Source organism: Argentina silus, assembly GCF_951799395.1.
Source record: "Argentina silus genome assembly, chromosome: 22".
Classification (NCBI taxonomy): domain Eukaryota; kingdom Metazoa; phylum Chordata; class Actinopteri; order Argentiniformes; family Argentinidae; genus Argentina; species Argentina silus.
In genome coordinates this window covers 2,252,732-2,272,731 of record NC_139676.1, presented here as the reverse complement: position 1 = coordinate 2,272,731, position 20,000 = coordinate 2,252,732, and the positions used below count along the sequence as shown (strand labels likewise).

Sequence of the window (20,000 nt, the reverse complement as noted above, 5' to 3'; positions counted from 1 at the left end):
GTGGTGTCTGTGGTGTGTGTGTGTGTGTGTGGGTGTGGGTGTGTCTGGTGTGGTGTGTGTGTGTGTGTGTGTGTAGGTGGCGATGGAGCGGTCGGAGGCAGAGGGCCTCCAGCGTCAGGGAGCCCAGCGGAGGCGTCTGGAGGAGGAGCTTCACAGCCTGAAGGACAGGCTGCTGCAGGAGGCGGAGCAGAGACACGCCCTGGGGCGGAGCATGGACGTACGCACACACACACACACACCACCCACACACACACACACTACACCACACACACCACACCATACCACACACCACACCACACACACACACCACACTCTCCTCCTCCTCCTCATCCCTCTCCTCCTCCTCCTCATCCCTCTCCTCCCTCCTCCTCCTCTTCATCCCTCTCCTCCTCCTCCTCAGGCCCAGCTCTTGGAGGCTAAGAAGCAGCTGGAGGCCCAGAATGCATTGCACCAGAAGACCAGGGAGTTGCTGCGTGTCTCTGGACCAGGGAGTTGCTGCGTGTCTCTGAGCAGCAGGTGGCCCACAGCCCCGCCCCCACCCAGGCCTCCACCAATCCCAGGGCTCCGTTCAGATCCTCACCTCGAGGTAGGTGTCAGTGATTGGTTCTGGTTCTCAGGGTTGGTCACTCTGGAGGTTCCTCTACTGGCCTCTACTGGCCTCTACTGGCCTAGTTATGATGCAAATCAATGCTGGAGCAATCTACAGAGAACATGACAGTTGTGTGTGTGTGTGTGTGTGTGTGTGTGTGTGTGTAGCTCCAGCGCTGGGCCAGGTCAGCCAGCTGGAGAGGGAGCTTGCGGAGGCGCGCGGGGGCGTGGTCCAGGCGGAGGAGCAGAGCTCTGACCTCAGAGAGAGGCTGAAGAACGCCACCGCCAACGTAGAGCAATACCGTACCGTGGTCCTCAGCCTGGAGGAGTCCCTCAACCAGGAGAAACAGGTGGGGGGGGGGGAGGAGTCCCTCAACCAGGAGAAACAGGTGGGGGGGGGGGGAGGAGTCCCTCAACCAGGAGAAACAGATGTGGGGGGGGGGGGGGGGGAGTCCCTCAACCAGGAGAAACAGGTGGGGGGGGGGGGGGGGGGGGAGGAGTCCCTCAACCAGGAGAAACAGGTGGGGGGGGGGGAGGAGTCCCTCAACCAGGAGAAACAGGTGGGGGGGGGGGAGGAGTCCCTCAACCAGGAGAAACAGATGTGGGGGGGGGGGGGGGGAGTCCCTCAACCAGGAGAAACAGGTGGGGGGGGGGGGGGGGGGGAGGAGTCCCTCAACCAGGAGAAACAGGTGTGGGGGGGGGGGGGGGGGGAGGAGTCCCTCAACCAGGAGAAACAGGTGTGGGGGGGGGAGGAGTCCCTCAACCAGGAGAAACAGGTGTGGGGGGGGGGCGGGAGGAGTCCCTCAACCAGGAGAAACAGGTGTGGGGGGGGGGCGGGAGGAGTCCCTCAACCAGGAGAAACAGGTGTGGGGGGGGGGGGGGGGGGATGAGAGTGGAGGGGGGGGGGGGCAGAGGAAGAGAGGAGAGGGGGGGGAGAGAGGTCCAGAGGAAGATTAATCTCTCTCCTCCCCCCCCCCCCAGGCTCGGGCCCCCGTGGAGGCGGGGCTGAGGGAGGCTCAGGAGGTGCACCGCCAGCTGGAGACCAAACTACTGGAGGCAGAGAGGGACAAACACAACCTGCAGGAGGAGGGCAGGAGGGCCGTGGACGCTGTGGAGAAACAGGTACACACACACCACACACTACACACACACACACACACCACACACTACACACACACACCACACACACACACCACACACCACACACCACACACTACACACACACACCACACACTACACACACACACCACACACCACACACACACACACCACACACCACACACACACACACTACACACACACACACTACACACACACACCACACACACACACCACACACCACACACCACACACTACACACACACACCACACACTACACACACACACCACACACCACACACACACACACCACACACCACACACACACACACTACACACACACACACTACACACACACCACACACACACACACACACTACACACACACCACACACCACACACACACACACACACACACTACACACACACACACTACACACACACCACACACCACACACACACTACACACACACACACACACCACACACTACACACACACACACCACACACACACACACTACACACACACACACACACTACACACACACACACACACACACACACACACTACACACACACACACCACACACACACACACACACACACACACAGCAGACTACCTACTTGTTTCCATCCAGAACCTTCCCAGCGTGTCTGAGTAGCCCCTCCCTGTGTGTTGGTTGTCGTGGTGACAGGTTGCGGCGCTGCGGCGGAGCCTGCAGAGCGTGCAGTCAGAGCTGCAGGACGCAGGAGACAGAGCTACAGCTGCAGTCGCTCAGCAGCAGAAGGCCATGCAGGACAGCCTCCAGCAGGTACCCCTGACCTCTGACCCCTGACCCCTCACAGACTCCAGCAGGTACCCCTAACACTGACCCCTGACCCTAACACCAACAGCCTTCAGCAAGTAATACTTACCCCCCCCCCCCCAGGCCAGGCTGGCCTCCGAGGCCCAGGAGAAGTACGAGAGGGAGCTGATGCTGCACGCTACAGATGTGGAGGCGCTGCAGGCGGCCAAGCAGAGCAGCCAGCAGGAGGCGCTGGCCAGGAGGCAGCTGGAGGAGAACTCCCACAACACCTCCGCCGCCCTGGAGGAGCAACACAACACCTGGACACAGCTGGAGAAGACACTGAAGGTAGGAGGCAGGCAGGCAGGCAGGTAGGCAGGCTAGAGGCTGTCCCAGCAGCCTCTGACCTCTGACCTCTCTTCTGTAGGAGGAGCTGTCCCAGCAGCAGAGGAGGGGGGAGGAGCTGCAGAGGCAGAACCTTCTGCTGCACCAGCAGATGGAGGCTCTGGGAGCCAAGATGGCCGCCGCAGTGCAGCAGCAGCAGACCGCCAGAGAGGGCGCTCTCAACCTCTCCTTCAGCGAGGAGGGCAAGACCACCGAGCAGATCCTCCAGATCCTCAGGTAGGGCTAGGCTGGGTTTAAACTGGTTTAGACTTGTTGACGGGTTTAGACTCCTAGTCCTAACCCAAGCGAGAAAAAATATATGCTTTTATATTTTGTATACTTGAGTTTAAATATACTAGAGTATATTAATTGATATTAAAATTTACTAAAGTTGTATTTAATATACAAAAATAGTAAATGATGATGGTTTTAAGCATATGAAGTATACTTGAAATACGTTAAATTGACTCCCCTTAATTCCTCTAAGTATACTTCATAAATAATGTGTCTCTAGCATATGTCTGTGTCCACTTAAATTAGATTTTAGGTATGAGATATATATATATATATATATATATATATATATATATAGATATATATATATAGATCATAGATATATATATATATAGATCATAGATATATGTAAGTTCAACATCAGTAGAAATGAAGTATACTTTTGTTGGGTCCAGAAAAAGGAGTAGAGCAGATCAGAGTTTTGCGCAGTCAAATATTGAGGCTTTTATTAAACGGAATCCAACCTTCTGGGACGCAGAACTGACTGTTTCAGAGCAGAACTGACTGTTTCAGAGCAGAACTGACTGTTTCAGAGCAGAACTGCTTTCTGTTGTTCTGGGTGAGAGGCAGTCAGCCTCCAACAGCTTAGATGTGGACTTAGACCACTTAGACCCTGTTAGGAGGCAGTCTGTCAGGAGGCAGTCTGTCAGGAGGCAGTCTGTCAGGAGGCAGGTAAGTAGACATTTAAATGGATTAGAGGTGCAGGTTGAAGGTGTGTGTCGTGGTGCAGGTTGAAGGTTGAAGGTGTGTGTCGTGGTGCAGGTTGAAGGTTGAAGGTGTGTGTCGTGGTGCAGGTTGAAGGTTGAAGGTGTGTGTCGTGGTGCAGGTTTGTTCGTCGGGAGAAGGAGATCGCGGAGGCGAGGCTGGAGGTGGCGGAGGTGGAGACACTGAGGTACAAACAGCAGGGAGAACATCAGGACAGAGACATCAGAGAGCTGCAGGACGCCCTCAACACAGAGAGAGACAGACTGCAGGTGAGGGGGGGAGGAGGGGGAGACTACAGGTGAAAGGGGGAGGGGGAGACTACAGGGGGGAGGGGGAGACTACAGGTGAAAGGGGGAGGGGGAGACTACAGGTGAAAGGGGGAGGTGTGGGCGCCGGTGGCCATGTTTGTAGTTTGTGGGTCTCTGCTGTAACTGGTGGTGGTCCATGTCCCTGGTCAGCTGACGCTGGGCACGCTGGCGCAGCAGGAGGAGAGGATGAAGACGGTGGAGGACACCGCCGCCCTGGTGGATGCCAACAAGACCCTGAGGGACACCACTGACAGGCTGGAGCAGGAGCTACAGCAGGCCCAGGCCAAGGTACACACACACACACAACCACACACACACACAACCACACACACACACAACCACACACACACACACAACCACAACCACACACACACACACACATATATATATACACGCATACACACTCACACATATACACACATATACACACACATATACACACATATACACACACATATACACACACATATATACACATATATACACACTTATACTCACACATACACACATATACACACACATATACACACACATATATACACACATATACACACATATACACACATATACACACACATATACACACACATACACACACATATACACACATATACACACATATACACACATATACACACATATACAGGGCCGTTGGAAAGTATTTAGACCCCTTCAGTTTTTCTACCTTTTGTTGTGTTATAGACTCAATTTAAAATGGATTAAATTAAAATAATTTGCCATCAATCCACACACAATACTCCAGAATGACAATTTCAGTAAATGTATTAAAATTTAAATACAGAAATACCTCATACCCCCCCCCCCCCCCCCCCAGGGCCGGAGGCTGGAGGCCTCCCTGCCGCCCCTCCAGGCCTCCCTGGCTGAGCTGACTCAGAGGAACACAGCACTACACACACACAACAAGCTGCTGGAGGACGACAACAAACGCTGGAAGACTCGCACTCAGGTGTGTGTGTCTGTGTCTGTCTGTGTGTGTGTGGATGTGTAACTGTGTGTGTGTAACTGTGTGCGTGTAACTGTGTGTGTGTGTGTGTCCTCAGCAACTGGTGGTCCAGCAGAAGGAGAGTGAGGTGGAGGAGGGGCGGAGGCAGCAGGCGGAGCGGGAGGCTCAGGCCCGCAGGCTGCAGGCGCTGGCAGACGAGGCCGCCAGGCTGAAGGCGGAGCTGGCCAGGTCAGTCCACCACGCCACGCCAACATGGCCGCCCAGCTGCACTGCAGCCTCACACATCCTGAGGGGCCAACCATGCAACTGTGTGTGTGTGTGTGTGTGTGTGTGTGTAGGTCCAGTGCGTCAGTGAGCAGCAGCCAGAGCCAGCTGGCCAGCCTGAGGGAGACGGCGACCAAGCTGACGTCTGAGAGGGAGGCGGTGAAGAAGGAGCTGGAGGCCAGGAACCTGGAGATGCTGGAGAAGAACAAAACCATCACCCAGGTCAAGAAGATCGGACGCCGTTACAAGACCCAGTACGAGGAGCTCAAAGCCCAGCACGACAAGGTGTGTGTGTCGTGTGTGCTGTGTGTGTGTGTGTGGTTCTGATTCTATGGTTCTGGTTCATGGTTCTGTCTCACCTCCTCTCAGCTGGTGGCAGAGAGCTCCTCTCAGCCGGGCCAGGACCAGCAGGCGGAGCAGAACCAGAAGGAGGTCCAGCTGCAGCAAGCCCAGAGAGACCTGGCCCAGGCCCGCCAGGACACAGACACAGCCAGGACCGACCTCCAGCAGGCCCGGTCCGAGCAGCAGCAGGCCAAGACGGAGGCAGACAAAACCAGACAGGAGCTGCAGCAGGCCAGACAGGAGACGGATCGGGTCAAGACTGAGGTCAGAACATTAGAGGACCGTCACAACGTGTGTTTAAGGAATGTTTGAGTCAGCTGTCTGAACCAGAACTGGGTTTCCCCCTCAGCTCTGATCTGTTAGCTGGTCATCACAGATGTCTGGCCTGATTAGCATTAGCATGTCTGCTAACAATCTGAACCTTCCAGGTCCAACAGGCCAAGACGGAGGCGGACCGGGCCAGGCAGGACTTGCAGCAGGCCCAGAGGGAGGTCCAGCAGGCCCGGCAGACCTTCGCCCAGGAGAACCAGAACCTGAAGACCTCCCTGAGCCAGGCTGAGAACCGGGCCAAAGACCTGGAGGGACAGCTGGACAACACGCAGAAGGTAGGAGGACACACACACACACACACACACACACACACACACACACACACACACAAGCTGGTAGTATCCTGTGTTTCAGGACTAGTGAACAGGCTGGTTGTGTTTCAGGACTAGTGAACAGGCTGGTTGTGTTTCAGGACTAGTGAACAGGCTGGTTGTGTTTCAGGACTAGTGAACAGGCTGGTTGTGTCTTCTGTCAGATGCTGGCTGATCGTGAGGCTGAGGTGGGTCAGCTGACGCTGCAGCCCTCGGAGACGCAGCCGCAGACGCAGGCGGGGGAGGAGCTAAGCGCCCTGAGGCAGGAGCTGCAGGAGAGGAGGAGTCAGGAGGAGTTCCTACGGCAACAGATGGCCGACAAGGAGGAGAAGACCAAGAAGGCATTCATGGGAGCCAAGCAGAAGATCAACCAGCTCAACAGTCAGTTACCGTGTGTGTGTGTGTGTGTGTGTGTGTGTGTGTGTGTGTGTGTGTGTGTGTACACTCACTGGCCACATTATTAAGTACCGGGTTGGACCCCTTTTGCTTTCAGAACTGCCTTCATTCTTTGTGGCGTAGATTCAACAAGGTGCTGGAAACATTCCTCAGAGATTTTGGTCCATATTGACATGATAGCATCATTGCTGCAGATTTGTCGGCTGCACATCCATGATGTGAATCTCCCGTTCCACCACATCCTAAAGGTGCTCTATTGGATTGAGATCTGGTGACTGTGGAGGCCATTGGAGGACAGTGAACTCATTGTCATGTTCAAGAAACCAGTTTGAGATGATTTGAGCTTTGTGACATGGCGCGTTATCCTGCTGGAAGTAGCCATCAGAAGATGGGTACACTGTGGTCATAAAGGGATGGACATGGTCAGCAACAATACTCAGGTAGGCTGTGGCGTTTAAACGATGCTCAATTGGTACTAAGGGGCCCAAAGTGTGCCAAGAAAATAACCCCCACACCATTAGATATTTGCGTTAACGAGCAGTTGAACAGGTGTACCTAATAAAGTGGCCAATGAGTGTATGTGTGTGTGTGTGTGTATATGATGATGGTGTGTCTGGATGATGATGATGATGATTGTGTGTGAGGAGGAGGAGGAGGAGGAGGAGGATGATGATGATGATGGTGTGTGTGTGTGTATATGATGATGGTGTGTCTGGATGATGATGATGATTGTGTGTGGAGGAGGAGGATGATGTGTGTGTGTGTGTGAGGAGGAGGAGGAGGAGGATGATGATGATGGTGTGTGTGTGTGTATATGATGATGGTGTGTCTGGATGATTGTGTGTGGAGGAGGAGGAGGATGATGTGTGTGTGTGTGTGAGGAGGAGGATGATGATGATGATGGTGTGTGTGTGTGTATATGATGATGGTGTGTCTGGATGATTGTGTGTGGAGGAGGAGGAGGATGATGTGTGTGTGTGAGGAGGAGGAGGATGATGATGGTGTGTGTGTGTGTGTTTTGCAGGTGTGAAGGAGCAGCTGAGTAAGGAGAAGGAGGACCTCCAGCAGGCCTGTGAGGAGATGGAGGTCCGCATGAACGCTCTGAAGTCTCAGTATGAAGGCCGCCTCCAGAGACAGGAGCGAGACCTCCGAGACCTCCGAGAACAACACACACACACACACACACACACCGAGCAGAGAGACGACTCCCAGGAGCAGAGCAACACCAAGGTACCTATTACTGAACCTTAACTTTAACGTTGGGGGGGGGGGTTAGAACCTTTACTTTAGCAGGGTCCGGGTCTGGTTGAGACCAGTGAGTCCTGATTACATTATTTAATAACCTCCATCCTCCCTCCCTCCACCACCCCCCTCCCCTCTAAACCCCTCCATCCTCCCTCCCTCCACCACCCCCCTCCCCTCTAAACCCCTCCATCCTCCCTCCCTCCACCACCCCCCTCCCCTCTAAACCCCTCCATCCTCCCTCCCTCCACCACCCCCCTCCCCTCTAAACGCCCCATCCCCTCTAACCCCCCCCCCCCTCTAAACCCCTCCATCCTCCCTCCCTCCACCACCCCCCTCCCCTCTAAACCCCTCCATCCTCCCTCCCTCCACCACCCCCCTCCCCTCTAAACGCCCCATCCCCTCTAACCCCCCCCCCCAGGCACAGGAGCAGCAGAGAGCAGCAGAGCAGAGACAGATCAGTCTGAAGAGTTCCCCCGCTGCTGACAGGGGCAGGTAGATATACCACACACTCTCCACACACACACTACTATACCACACACACACTACTGTACCACATACACACTACATTAACCCCCCCCCCCCCCCCCCCAGCGCCAGCTCCTCCAGTGCCAGTTCTTCAGACCCCCCCACGGCCAACATCCGCCCCACCACCAGCGTGTCCAGCGGCCCCCCCAGTAAGGCCTGCCCCGCCCCCAGCGGCCCCCCCAGTAAGGCCTGCCCCGCCCCCAGCAGCAAGGCCACGCCCCGTGCGAGCATACGCCCCATGGTCACCCCGGCTACCGTCTCCATGCCAACGCCCACCGCCACCGTCATGCCGACAACGCAGGTTGAGAGCCAGGAAGGTGAGAGAGAGGGGCATTATGGGATGGATGTCAGCTACTTCCTTGTGTGAGTGATGGGTGGGTTGTCATGGATACGTGTGTTGTGTTGAGAGTGGGTCTGAAACACCAGGGGTCTTAGTTACCAGCTCCGGTTGTAGAAGTGGAGAGATTGGGTTAGTGTCTGTGTGTATCTAACCCCCCCCCCCCCCCATCTCTGTGTTAGTGTGTATCTATAGTGTAGTATATCTAACCCCCCCCCCCCCCCCCCCCTCAGAGGGGGGGTCCATCTCTGTGTTTGCCAGTGGCTCCGTTCGCTCCACCAGCCCCAGCATCCCGCCCACCAGCCTGCCTCAGCCAATCAGCTCCCAGACCACCGCCTTCGTCCAGCCCACTCAGCAGCAGCAGGCCACACCCCCCGCAGAGCCAGCCAGTCAGGAGGAGTGGCCCTCCACCTCCTCCGCTGTGATTGGATCAGGTGGTTGTCTATGAAACAAGGCTTTGTGTGGGTGTGGTAGCTCATTGCTCTGGTGATGTGTGTGTATGGTAGCTAACTTCTCTTGGTGTGTGTGTGTGTGTGTAGTGGTAGTGTCTGGTCCAGGAGGACCCCCGGGGCCAAAACGTGTCCGGGAGGAGCAGCCAGAGGCGGGGCCAGAGAGCTTAGACACGCCCCTGGAGGAGCCTGAACAACCACCTGTCAACAAGAGACTACGCTTCATACACAGGATGGGCCTGGAGGTACCACACACACCACACACACACACACAGGCTCTCACACACACACACATACACACATACACAGACGCGCGCACACACACACACACACACATGCACACTCACATACACTCTCTCGTGTGTGTGTCCTCCACCCTTCTGTCCACTCTTTCCTCATCCTTCAACTCTCTGTCCACTGACCTCAAGGCCGGCACCATCCTCTCCACGCGCTCCCTGGCTGTCTGAATCCCTGCTACCTTGTAGAATAGGGCTCTGGGCAGCTGAGAGGAGATGGAGAAAAACTGGCCTTCTTGATGATCTAGAACCTTATCTCTCTCTCCTCCTCAACTACACCTCATCTGCATCAGCTGCTAAAGCTTCTTACTATCATTCCAAAATTCAATCCTCTTCCTCTGACCCAAGGAAACTGTTCTCCACATTTTCCTTGCTCCTCAACCCACCTCCTCCCCCTCCTCCCTTCTCCCTGTCTGCAGATGACTTTGTCACCTACTTTGAAAAGAATGTTGATGACATAAGCAGCTCTTTCTCTCTACCTCTCACCAACAATGCTACCTCTCCTCTCAAACCCACTGAGCTACACCCGGTCTCTGGTTTATCAGCTCTTCCCCCCCTCTCCCCTGATGATGTTCTAAAACTGGTCACATCCAAGCGGGCAACCACCTGCCCCCTCGATCCTATCCCCTCCCCCTTTCTCCAATCCATCTCCAAAGACCTCCTTCCGTTCCTTACCACCATAATCAATTCCTCTCTAGCCACAGGATCTGTCCCAGCGGCCTTCAAGACAGCCAGAGTCAAGCCTCTTCTCAAGAAACCAACTCTTGACCCGTCTGCTGTCCATAACTACAGACCGGTATCCCTTCTCTCCTTCTTATCTAAAACCCTTGAACGTGCTGTCTCTAACCAACTGTCTAACTACCTCCTTCAGAACAACCTCCCTGACCCTCACCAATCCGGCTTTAAGGCTGGGCACTCTACTGAGACTGCTCTCCTTGCTGTCACGGAGGCCCTCCACTCTGCTGAGCTTCCTCCCTCTCCTCTGTTCTCATTCTTCTGGACCTGTCTGCTGCATTCGACACAGTAAACCACCCGATCCTTCTCTCCACCCTCTCAGAACTGGGCATCTCTGGCTCTGCACTCTCCTGGTTTGCATCCTACCTGGCCGGCTCTTACCAGGTGACGTGGAGAGGATCGCTGTCCTCTCCATGACCCCTCACCACTGGGGTCCCCTAGGGCTCTGTCCTTGGGCCTTTACTGTTCTCTCTCTATACCAAATCTCTTGGCTCGGTAATTTCCTCACATGGTTTCTCCTACCACTCCTACGCTGATGACACTCAACTCTTTCTCTCTTTCCCCCCCTCTGACTCACATGTGGCAACACCTGTCTCTGCGTGTCTTGCAGACATTTCTGCTTGGATGTCAGCCCACCACCTCAAGCTCAACCTTAACAAGACTGAGCTGCTCTTCCTCCCAGGGAAGGCCTGCCCTCTCCAAGACTTCTCCATCACAGTAGAGAACTCTACTGTGACCTCCTCCCAGACAGCCAAGAACCTTGGGGTGATCCTTGACAACCACTTATCCTGTGTGGTGAACATCACAGCGACAGCACGCTCCTGTAGATTCTTCCTCTACAACATCAGAAGGATACGTCCATTCCTCACCAGAGAAGCAGCACAACTTTTGGTCCAAACACGTGATCTCTCACCTTGACTACTGCAATGCACTCTTGGCCGGTCTCCCTGCCTCCACCATCAGGCATCTGCAGCTGCCGCCTGTCTGTTGTTCAATCTCCTCAAATTCTCCCATGTCACACCCCTCCTCCGCACCTCCACTGGCTCCTGGTAGCAGCTCACATCAGATTCAAGACCCTGGTGCTCGCCTACCGGGCGGCAAAGGGAACAGCCCCTCCCTACTTGCAAGCAATGGTCAGCCCCCAAACCCCCCCGGGCCGATCACTCTGCTCTTCCACCTCGGCTGGCCGCCTGGCACCGCCGCCTCTACGTGGATGCAGCAGCCGCACCACTCGGTCACGGCTTTTCACTGTTTTGGCGCCCCGCTGGTGGGAGGAGCTTCCCACTGCTGTCATGACTGCAGAGTCACTACCAATCTTCCGCCGTAGATTGAAAACCCATCTCTACATCTTAACAGTCCCTCCTAAAGACCTCTTCACCCCCACTACCCCCCTGTACTAACCCTAACCCCTGACCCCCTGACCCCCTGACCCTGGTCCAGCATAGATGACTTTGTCTTATGATGACTGATGGATCGATGATTCGCTTTACTTACTTTGTTGTAAGTCGCTTTGGATAAAGACGTCTGCTAAATGTCTAAAACATAAAAGTGTGTGTGTGTGTGTGTGTGTGTGTGTGTGTGTAGGAGGATATAGATGAAGGGACAGATGGAGAGTTGGAGGGAGGAGAGAACCAGGACACCCCAGACAACAGCCAAGTAAGTGTGTGTGTGTCTATATATGTGTGTGTAAATGTATATGTGTATATATAACTGTGTGTGTGTATATATACATGTACAGTTGTGGTAGAACATGTATGTCACGGCAGTCTTGAGTTTCCAATCATTTTCTTTTGTCACATTTTCAGACCATGATAAATTCATAAAAGAACCAAACTTCATGAATGTTTTTTGTGACAAAGAAGTATGTGCTCCAATCAATCCATCACAGAAAAATAAGAGTTGTAGAAATGATTGGAAACTCAAGACTGCCGTGACATACATGTTCTTTACAAGTGTATGTAAACTTCTGACCACAACTGTATATATGTAACTGTGTGTGTGTGCGTGTATATATGTGTAACTGTGTGTGTATATATGTAACTGGGTGTGTGTGTGTGTGTGTGTGTGTAGGAGCTGCCAGAGGAAGGCTTCCCTGTGTTGGCTGAGGTAGAGGAGGAGGATGAAGAGGGGGGCGTGTCCCAGTCCGTGCCCTCTGACCCTGTAACCCTGCAGGTTGACCCCCAGGACTCGGCCGAAGCCCCCCATCACGACGTCATCGTCATAGATACGGACAGCAGTGAGAGCCAAGAGGAGGAGGAGGAGGAGGAAGAGGCAGAGAAGGTGAGGATGCTGGTTATTATTAATAATATTATTATTAATGATTATATATCAACTGGGCCAAAATGAACCTTCATGTCCATGGGTCAAGTAGAACACCAGGGGAGGCTGGGGGAGGTAGAACACCAGGGGAGGCTGGTGGAGGTAGAACACCAGGGGAGGCTGGGGGAGGTAGAAGACCAGGGGAGGCTGGTGGAGGTAGAAGACTCATCATTGAGCCTCTATCTGCCAGAGGTCCAGAACCCTCCCAACCTCGAGCAAAGTGGTGTTTCCCTAGCAACAACACTCTGATTGGCCTAGAGATACAGCATCATCAGAGAGACTGGAGGAGGGTAACCTGCTGTTGTGTTTGTCAGGAGAAGGAGGAAGAGGAGGAGGAAGAGGAGGAGGAGGACAGGGATAGAGGGATTGTGGAGGAGAGGAATGAGGGGAGCAGAGACACCCACCAGGCATACGAGGAGGAGGAGGAGGAGGAGGAGGAGGAGGAGACGGAGACGGAGACAGGTACCGAGACTTCAGAGCCCGCCTCCCAGGATGACCAGAGCATGGGAGGAGCTACAGACTCCGCCCACAGGATGGCCGACTCCCAGAGCGGTGAGAGAGGATGAGGAGCTGGGGACACACACACACACACACCAGGGTTCTCCCCAAACAGTGGAAGAGTGTTTCTGTGTAGATAGATTTAGTCATGATAGAGTAACTATCTTTATTAAACTATAGATTTAGTCATGATGGAGTAACTATCTTTATTAAACTATAGATTTAGTCATGATAGTTACTCTGTCTTTAAAGATAAAGTGTTTTGATGTTGTAAAGGTATTGTTGATGGTGAGGATGATGATGAAGATGATGTTGTTGTTGTTGTTGTTGTTGTCGTCAGGTGAGGGCAGCAGCACCACAGAGTCCTTCCCTCTCGCCGACACCCCCAGAGAGCTCCGCCTCCACCCTGCGTCTAGTTCCCCCTCCCTCCCCCCCAGCCTGGACCCCCGCCACGCCCCCCTGCGCCTCCCCCAGTCCCCCCGGCGCCCCCCCCACCCCCTGCCCCCCCGCCTGTACATCCAGCCGCCCGCCCCCGAGCTGGGACCCCCCCCCCACAGGCAGACGGGCCCCCCCAGACGGCAGTCAGTTGGACGAGGACCACAGCTCACCCCCGGGATAGGCAGCATGGTGAGGGGGGGGGGTGTAGTGTGTGTGTGTGTGTGTGTGTGTGTGTGTGTGTGTGTGTGTGTGTGTGTGTGTGTGTGTGTGTGTGTGTGTCTAACTCTCTCTCTCTCTTCAGCAACACTTCTTTGATGAAGATGACAGGATGGTCCCCAGCACCCCCACCCTGGTGGTCCCCCACCGAACCGACGGCTTTGCTGAGGCAATACAGTACGACACAGACACACACACACACACTCGTAGTATAGACACACACACACACACACACCACATACACACCTCATAGTAATTGTCTGATTTCAAATCCAAACTTTGGACTGTAGAGCCAAAAGAAGAAAGGACACTGTATATTATGTAGATATAAACATATTTATTAACGTGTGTGTGTCTGTCTGGTTACTGTGTGTGTGTGTGTGTGTGTGTGTGTGTGTGTAGTTCTCCTCAGGTAGCGGGGGTCCCCAGGTTCAGGTTCGGACCTCCTGAAGACATGATGCAGCAGGCTAGCTCCTCCCACTCTGACCTGGGACAGCTGGCCTCACAAGGAGGTAACACGCACACACACACACACGCACACACACACACGTTAATGGTTGATAATGATGGATGATGATGGTTGATGATGATGGTTGATGATGATGGTTGTTGATGGTTGATGATGATGGTTGATGATGGTGGTTGATGATGATGATGGTTGTTGATGATGATGGTTGTTGATGGTTGATGATGATGGTGGTTGATGATGATGGTTGATGATGATGGTTGATGGTTCTTGATGGTTCTTGATGATGGTTATTGATGATGGTTGATGATGATGGTTGATGATGATGGTTCTTGATGGTTGATGATGATGGTTGATGATGATGGTTGATGATGATGGTGGTTGATGGTTGATGATGGTTCTTGATGGTTCTTGATGGTTGATGATGATGGTTCTTGATGGTTGATGATGATGGTTCTTGATGGTTGATGATGATGGTTGATGATGATGGTTGTTGATGGTTGATGATGGTTGATGATGGTTCTTGATGGTTCTTGATGGTTGATGATGATGATGATCGTTGTTGATGATGGTGGTTGATGATGATGGTTGTTGATGATGGTTGATGATGATGATGGTGGTTGATGATGATGATGGTTGATGATGATGGTTGATGATGATGATGGTGGATGATGATGGTTGTTGATGATGGTTGATGATGATGGTTGATGATGATGATGATGGTTGATGATGATGGTTGATGATGATGGTTGATGATGATGGTGGATGATGATGGTTGTTGATGATGGTTGATGATGATGGTTGATGATGATGATGATGGTGGATGATGGTTGTTGATGATGGTTGATGATGATGATGATGGTTGATGATGATGGTTGATGATGATGGTTGATGATGATGGTTGATGATGATGGATGATGATGATGATGGTTGATGATGATGGTTGATGATGATGGTTGTTGATGATGGTTGATGATGATGGTGGTTGATGATGATGGTTGATGGTTCTTGATGATGGTTCTTGATGGTTCTTGATGATGGTTCTTGATGGTTCTTGATGATGGTTATTGATGATGGTTGATGGTTCTTGATGGTTGATGATGATGGTTGATGATGATGGTTGATGATGATGGTTCTTGATGGTTGATGATGGTTGATGATGATGGTTGTTGATGATGATGGTTGATGATGGTTGATGATGATGGTTGATGATGGTTCTTGATGGTTGATGATGGTTCTTGATGGTTGATGATGATGGTTCTTGATGGTTCTTGATGGTTGATGATGATGGTTCTTGATGGTTGATGATGATGGTTCTTGATGGTTGATGATGATGGTTGATGATGGTTGATCTCTGTGTACCACTCCATCATATCCGATCCTAGATTGATTAAGAACGTCTAATATGTCTCCATTCTGCTGTCAAGTTAAGATGAACCTCAGGTTGACTGATGTGATCACCTGGTCACATGACCCTGACCTGAACTCTGACCCTGACCTGATCACCTGGTCACGTCTGTTGTAACAGAAGCGTTACCCGGCTCAGGAGAGTAGAGCATCTTCTAACCAATCAGAAACAGCGGATAAAGAACTGTTTAACCACACGTCTGTGTGACCACGGTGGAGGTGTCACATGGTCAGGATGTCCTCCAGGCTCAGTACCTGGGGACGAGGGAGGCGGCCACCATCACCATGACAACACTGGAACACCACACCATCACTGTCGTTGTCTCAGCCACATTTAAACACATTTAAACACTTCAATATTTAAACACATTTAAACACTTCAACATTTAAACACATTTAAACACTTCAACGTTTAAACACTTCAACATTTAAACACTTAAACACATTTACGGCCGGTTTTACAGACGAGGCTTAAGCCTAGTCCTAGACTAAAAAGCATCCTCAGTGGCAATTTGCCATTGAAAGTGTGAATTAGTCCAGGACTAGCCTGAAGCCTGAAGCCTGAACCCTGAACCCTGGTCTATGAAACCGGCCCATTAACACTTCAACACGTTTAAACCGCCCTCTCCCCTGATGCCTGTGTTGTGATTGGTCGGCAGGTCTGGGGATGTACGAGAGTCCGTTGTTCCTGGCTGCCCATGAGGAGGAGTCAGGGGGGCGGAGCGTCCCGACCACGCCCTTACAGGTGGCTGCTCCAGGTAAACACACAGACCACACCCCCTCCCACAGGCCACACCCATCATTCACAGGTCACACCCCTTCCACAGAACACACTCCCTCCTTCCACTGGCCACACCCCCTCCTCCAGACCACACCTCCTTCACAGGCCACACCCCCTCCTCCAGACCACACCTCCTTCACAGGCCACACCCCCTCCTCTTCGTTCCAGAAGTGTGTGTTGTTGTTGATTCTGTCTTCTCTGTCGTTGGATCTTTGTTGTGTAAATGAGCATTAACGTGTGATGACATCATCAGTGAGCGTCTTTGCTGAGTCCCACCCCTCGGATGTGTCTGACATGGCGTCACAGTCGGTTCCCATGGTGACCACCTCCACGGCAGGGCTGGCCGTTCCCGGGGACGACGGAGACGAAGTGTTCATGGAGGGAGAGAGTGAGGGGTGAGGAGGAGGGGGGGGGGGGAGCGCTACGTTAGAACCAGACTGGTGTAATAGAAGAGAGGGTTACCCTAACCTAACCCTAACCCTAATAGAAGAGAGGGTTACCCTAACCCTAATAGAAGAGAGGGTTACCCTAACCCTAACCTAACCCTAATAGAAGAGAGGGTTACCCTAACCCTAACCCTAACCCTAATAGAAGAGAGGGTTACCCTAACCTAACCCTAACCTAACCCTAACCCTAATAGAAGAGAGGGTTACCCTAACCCTAACCTAACCCTAACCCTAATAGAAGAGAGGGTTACCCTAACCTAACCCTAACCTAACCCTAATAGAAGAGAGGGTTACCCTAACCTAACCCTAACCCTAACCCTAATAGAAGAGAGGGTTAGCCTAACCCTAACCTAACCCTAATAGAAGAGAGGGTTAGCCTAACCCTAACCTAACCCTAACCTAACCCTAACCCTAATAGAAGAGAGGGTTACCCTAACCCTAACCTAACCCTAATAGAAGAGAGGGTTACCCTAACCTAACCCTAACCCTAAGAGAGGCACCAATGAGAGGCTTCACATAGTCCCAAAACTTCCTTCAGTTCTTCTTCTTATCTGAGCTAGTCAATGTTAACACACACACACACTGACTGCTCTTTGTAGACCTTAGTAGACACAGGAGTGTGTTCAGGAGTCTTACATTACTCTCTGTGTGTGTGTGTGTGTGTGTGTGTGTGTGTGTGTGTGTGTGTGTGTGTGTGTGTCAGTAGCAGTGGTGAGGCGTCTCTAGAAAGCCAGGGGGACCAGCAGCCAGACGACGGCTCTCTCCCCTCCACCAGCCAGGAGCCCACCTCCTCCTCCACGGGTCAGTACTTCCTCCTCCTCCCCCCCCCCCTCCTCCTCCTCCTCCTCCACGGGTCAGTACTTCCTTCTCCTCCCCCCCCCCCTCCTCCTCCTCCTCCTCCTCCTCCACGGGTCAGTACTTCCTCCTCCTCCCCCCCCCCCCCTCCTCCTCCTCCTCCTCCACCTCCTCCTCCACGGGTCAGTACTTCCTCCTCCTCCCCCCCCCCTCCTCCTCCTCCTCCTCCACGGGTCAGTACCTCCTCCTCCCCCCCCCCCCCTCCTCCTCCTCCTCCTCCACGGGTCAGTACCTCCTCCTCCTCCCCCCTCCTCCTCCTCCTCCTCCACCTCCTCCTCCACGGGTCAGTACTTCCTCCTCCTCCCCCCCCCCCCTCCTCCTCCACCTCCTCCTCCACGGGTCAGTACCTCCTCCTCCTCCCCCCCCCCCTCCTCCTCCTCCTCCTCCTCCTCCACGGGTCAGTACCTCCTCCTCCTCCCCCCTCCTCCTCCTCCTCCTCCACCTCCTCCTCCACGGGTCAGTACTTCCTCCTCCTCCCCCCCCTCCTCCTCCTCCTCCTCCTCCTCCACTGGTCAGTACTTCCTCCTCCCCCCCCCCTCCTCCTCCTCCACGGGTCAGTACCTCCTCCTCCTCCTCCTCCTCCACTGGTCAGTACTTCCTCCTCCCCCCCCCCTCCTCCTCCTCCACGGGTCAGTACCTCCTCCTCCTCCTCCTCCTCCACTGGTCAGTACTTCCTCCTCCCCCCCCCCTCCTCCTCCTCCACGGGTCAGTACCTCCTCCTCCTCCTCCTCCTCCACTGGTCAGTACTTCCTCCTCCCCCCCCCCTCCTCCTCCTCCACGGGTCAGTACCTCCTCCTCCTCCTCCTCCACTGGTCAGTACCCCCCCCCCCTCCTCCTCCTCCTCCTCCTCCTCCACTGGTCAGTACCCCCCCCCCCCTCCTCCTCCTCCTCCTCCTCCTCCACTGGTCAGTACCCCCTCCTCCTCCTCCTCCTCCTCCTCCTCCACTGGTCAGTACCTCCTCCTCCTCCTCCTCCTCCTCCACTGGTCAGTACCTCCTCCTCCTCCTCCTCCTCCACTGGTCAGTACCCCCTCCTCCTCCTCCTCCTCCTCCTCCACTGGTCAGTACCCCTCCTCCTCCTTTTCCTCCACTGGTCAGTACCCCCTCCTCCTCCCCCCCCCCCTCCTCCTCCACTGGTCAGTACCCCCTCCTCCTCCCCCCCCCCCTCCTCCTCCACTGGTCAGTACCCCTCCTCCTCCTCCTCCTCCTCTGGTCACACACACAACACAGTACACACTCCTCCTCCCTCCTCCTCCTCCACTGGTCACTAACCCCCCACCCCCCCCAAGCTGTCACCCTTGTGTATTTATTTGTGTTTGTGTGTGTGTGTGTGTGTGTGTGTGTGTGTGTGTGTGTGTAGACACCAGCAGCAGTGTCCAGGCCAAGCCGTCTGGTCGTCCTCCGCCCCCCAGGACTGCTGCCCCCCCCCGTGGCCTCGGGACTGCCAGGACCCTCCTACGCAGAGGTGAGACACACACACACACACACACACCCTGTCCAGAACACACACCCTGTCCAGAACACACACCCTGTACAGAACACACACCCTGTCCAGAACACACACCAGACAGAACACACACCCTGTCCAGAACACACACCAGACAGAACACACACCCTGTCCAGAACACACACCCTGTACAGAACACACACCAGACAGAACACACACCCTGTACAGAACACACACCAGACAAAACACACCCTGTACAGAACACACACCCTGTCCAGAACACACACCAGACAGAACACACAACCCTGTACAGAACACACACCAGACAGAACACACACCCTGTCCAGAACACACACCCTGTCCAGAACACACACCAGACAGAACACACACCCTGTCCAGAACACACACCAGACAGAACACACACCCTGTACAGAACACACACCAGACAGAACACACACCAGACAGAAGTAGATGAGAAGCGTGTTTATTAGAGATCAGCCTAACCCCCCCCTCCCCCAGGTGTGGCCTTCACTCGAGCAGGAAGAGGACCTTACGGAAGAGGAAACATCCGCTAATGGCGATGATGTCATTTGTTGCTGCGGCCCCTCCCATCATCCAATCATAGTGTCTTAGTCTCCTCTTGCCCCTCCCCTTTAGCGATTGTTAAGAGTCCATCTTATCTTCAGTTATTCTGTGTTGGATCAGGGTTGGTTGTTCTGTTGATTTGTTTTACTAATAAATTTTGAGAAAGAAACGTGTTGATTGTCTTCTG

The 20,000-nt window shown here is 53.6% G+C and overlaps 1 protein-coding gene across 1 annotated transcript in view; it reads left to right on the top strand.

The window, feature by feature from the left end:
* LOC310821719 (nucleoprotein TPR-like) overlaps positions 1 to 19,976 on the top strand; it is a 30,611-nt gene extending 10,635 nt beyond the window's left edge. Inside the window, 32 exon segments of the mRNA XM_083693881.1 lie at positions 77 to 217; positions 401 to 481; positions 484 to 586; positions 757 to 938; positions 1,570 to 1,710; positions 2,382 to 2,498; positions 2,616 to 2,819; positions 2,899 to 3,092; positions 3,976 to 4,123; positions 4,313 to 4,450; positions 4,998 to 5,129; positions 5,224 to 5,354; positions 5,465 to 5,675; positions 5,760 to 5,996; positions 6,161 to 6,337; positions 6,538 to 6,754; positions 7,794 to 7,999; positions 8,433 to 8,506; positions 8,606 to 8,856; positions 9,110 to 9,310; positions 9,416 to 9,570; positions 11,941 to 12,012; positions 12,427 to 12,636; positions 12,990 to 13,227; positions 13,514 to 13,800; positions 13,913 to 14,004; positions 14,230 to 14,339; positions 16,360 to 16,458; positions 16,735 to 16,876; positions 17,631 to 17,728; positions 19,142 to 19,246; positions 19,748 to 19,976. Coding sequence (XP_083550007.1) covers positions 77 to 217; positions 401 to 481; positions 484 to 586; positions 757 to 938; positions 1,570 to 1,710; positions 2,382 to 2,498; positions 2,616 to 2,819; positions 2,899 to 3,092; positions 3,976 to 4,123; positions 4,313 to 4,450; positions 4,998 to 5,129; positions 5,224 to 5,354; positions 5,465 to 5,675; positions 5,760 to 5,996; positions 6,161 to 6,337; positions 6,538 to 6,754; positions 7,794 to 7,999; positions 8,433 to 8,506; positions 8,606 to 8,856; positions 9,110 to 9,310; positions 9,416 to 9,570; positions 11,941 to 12,012; positions 12,427 to 12,636; positions 12,990 to 13,227; positions 13,514 to 13,800; positions 13,913 to 14,004; positions 14,230 to 14,339; positions 16,360 to 16,458; positions 16,735 to 16,876; positions 17,631 to 17,728; positions 19,142 to 19,246; positions 19,748 to 19,803 — 4,950 coding nt within the window. The 3' untranslated portion in view covers positions 19,804 to 19,976.
* The last annotated feature ends 24 nt before the right edge of the window (positions 19,977 to 20,000 follow it).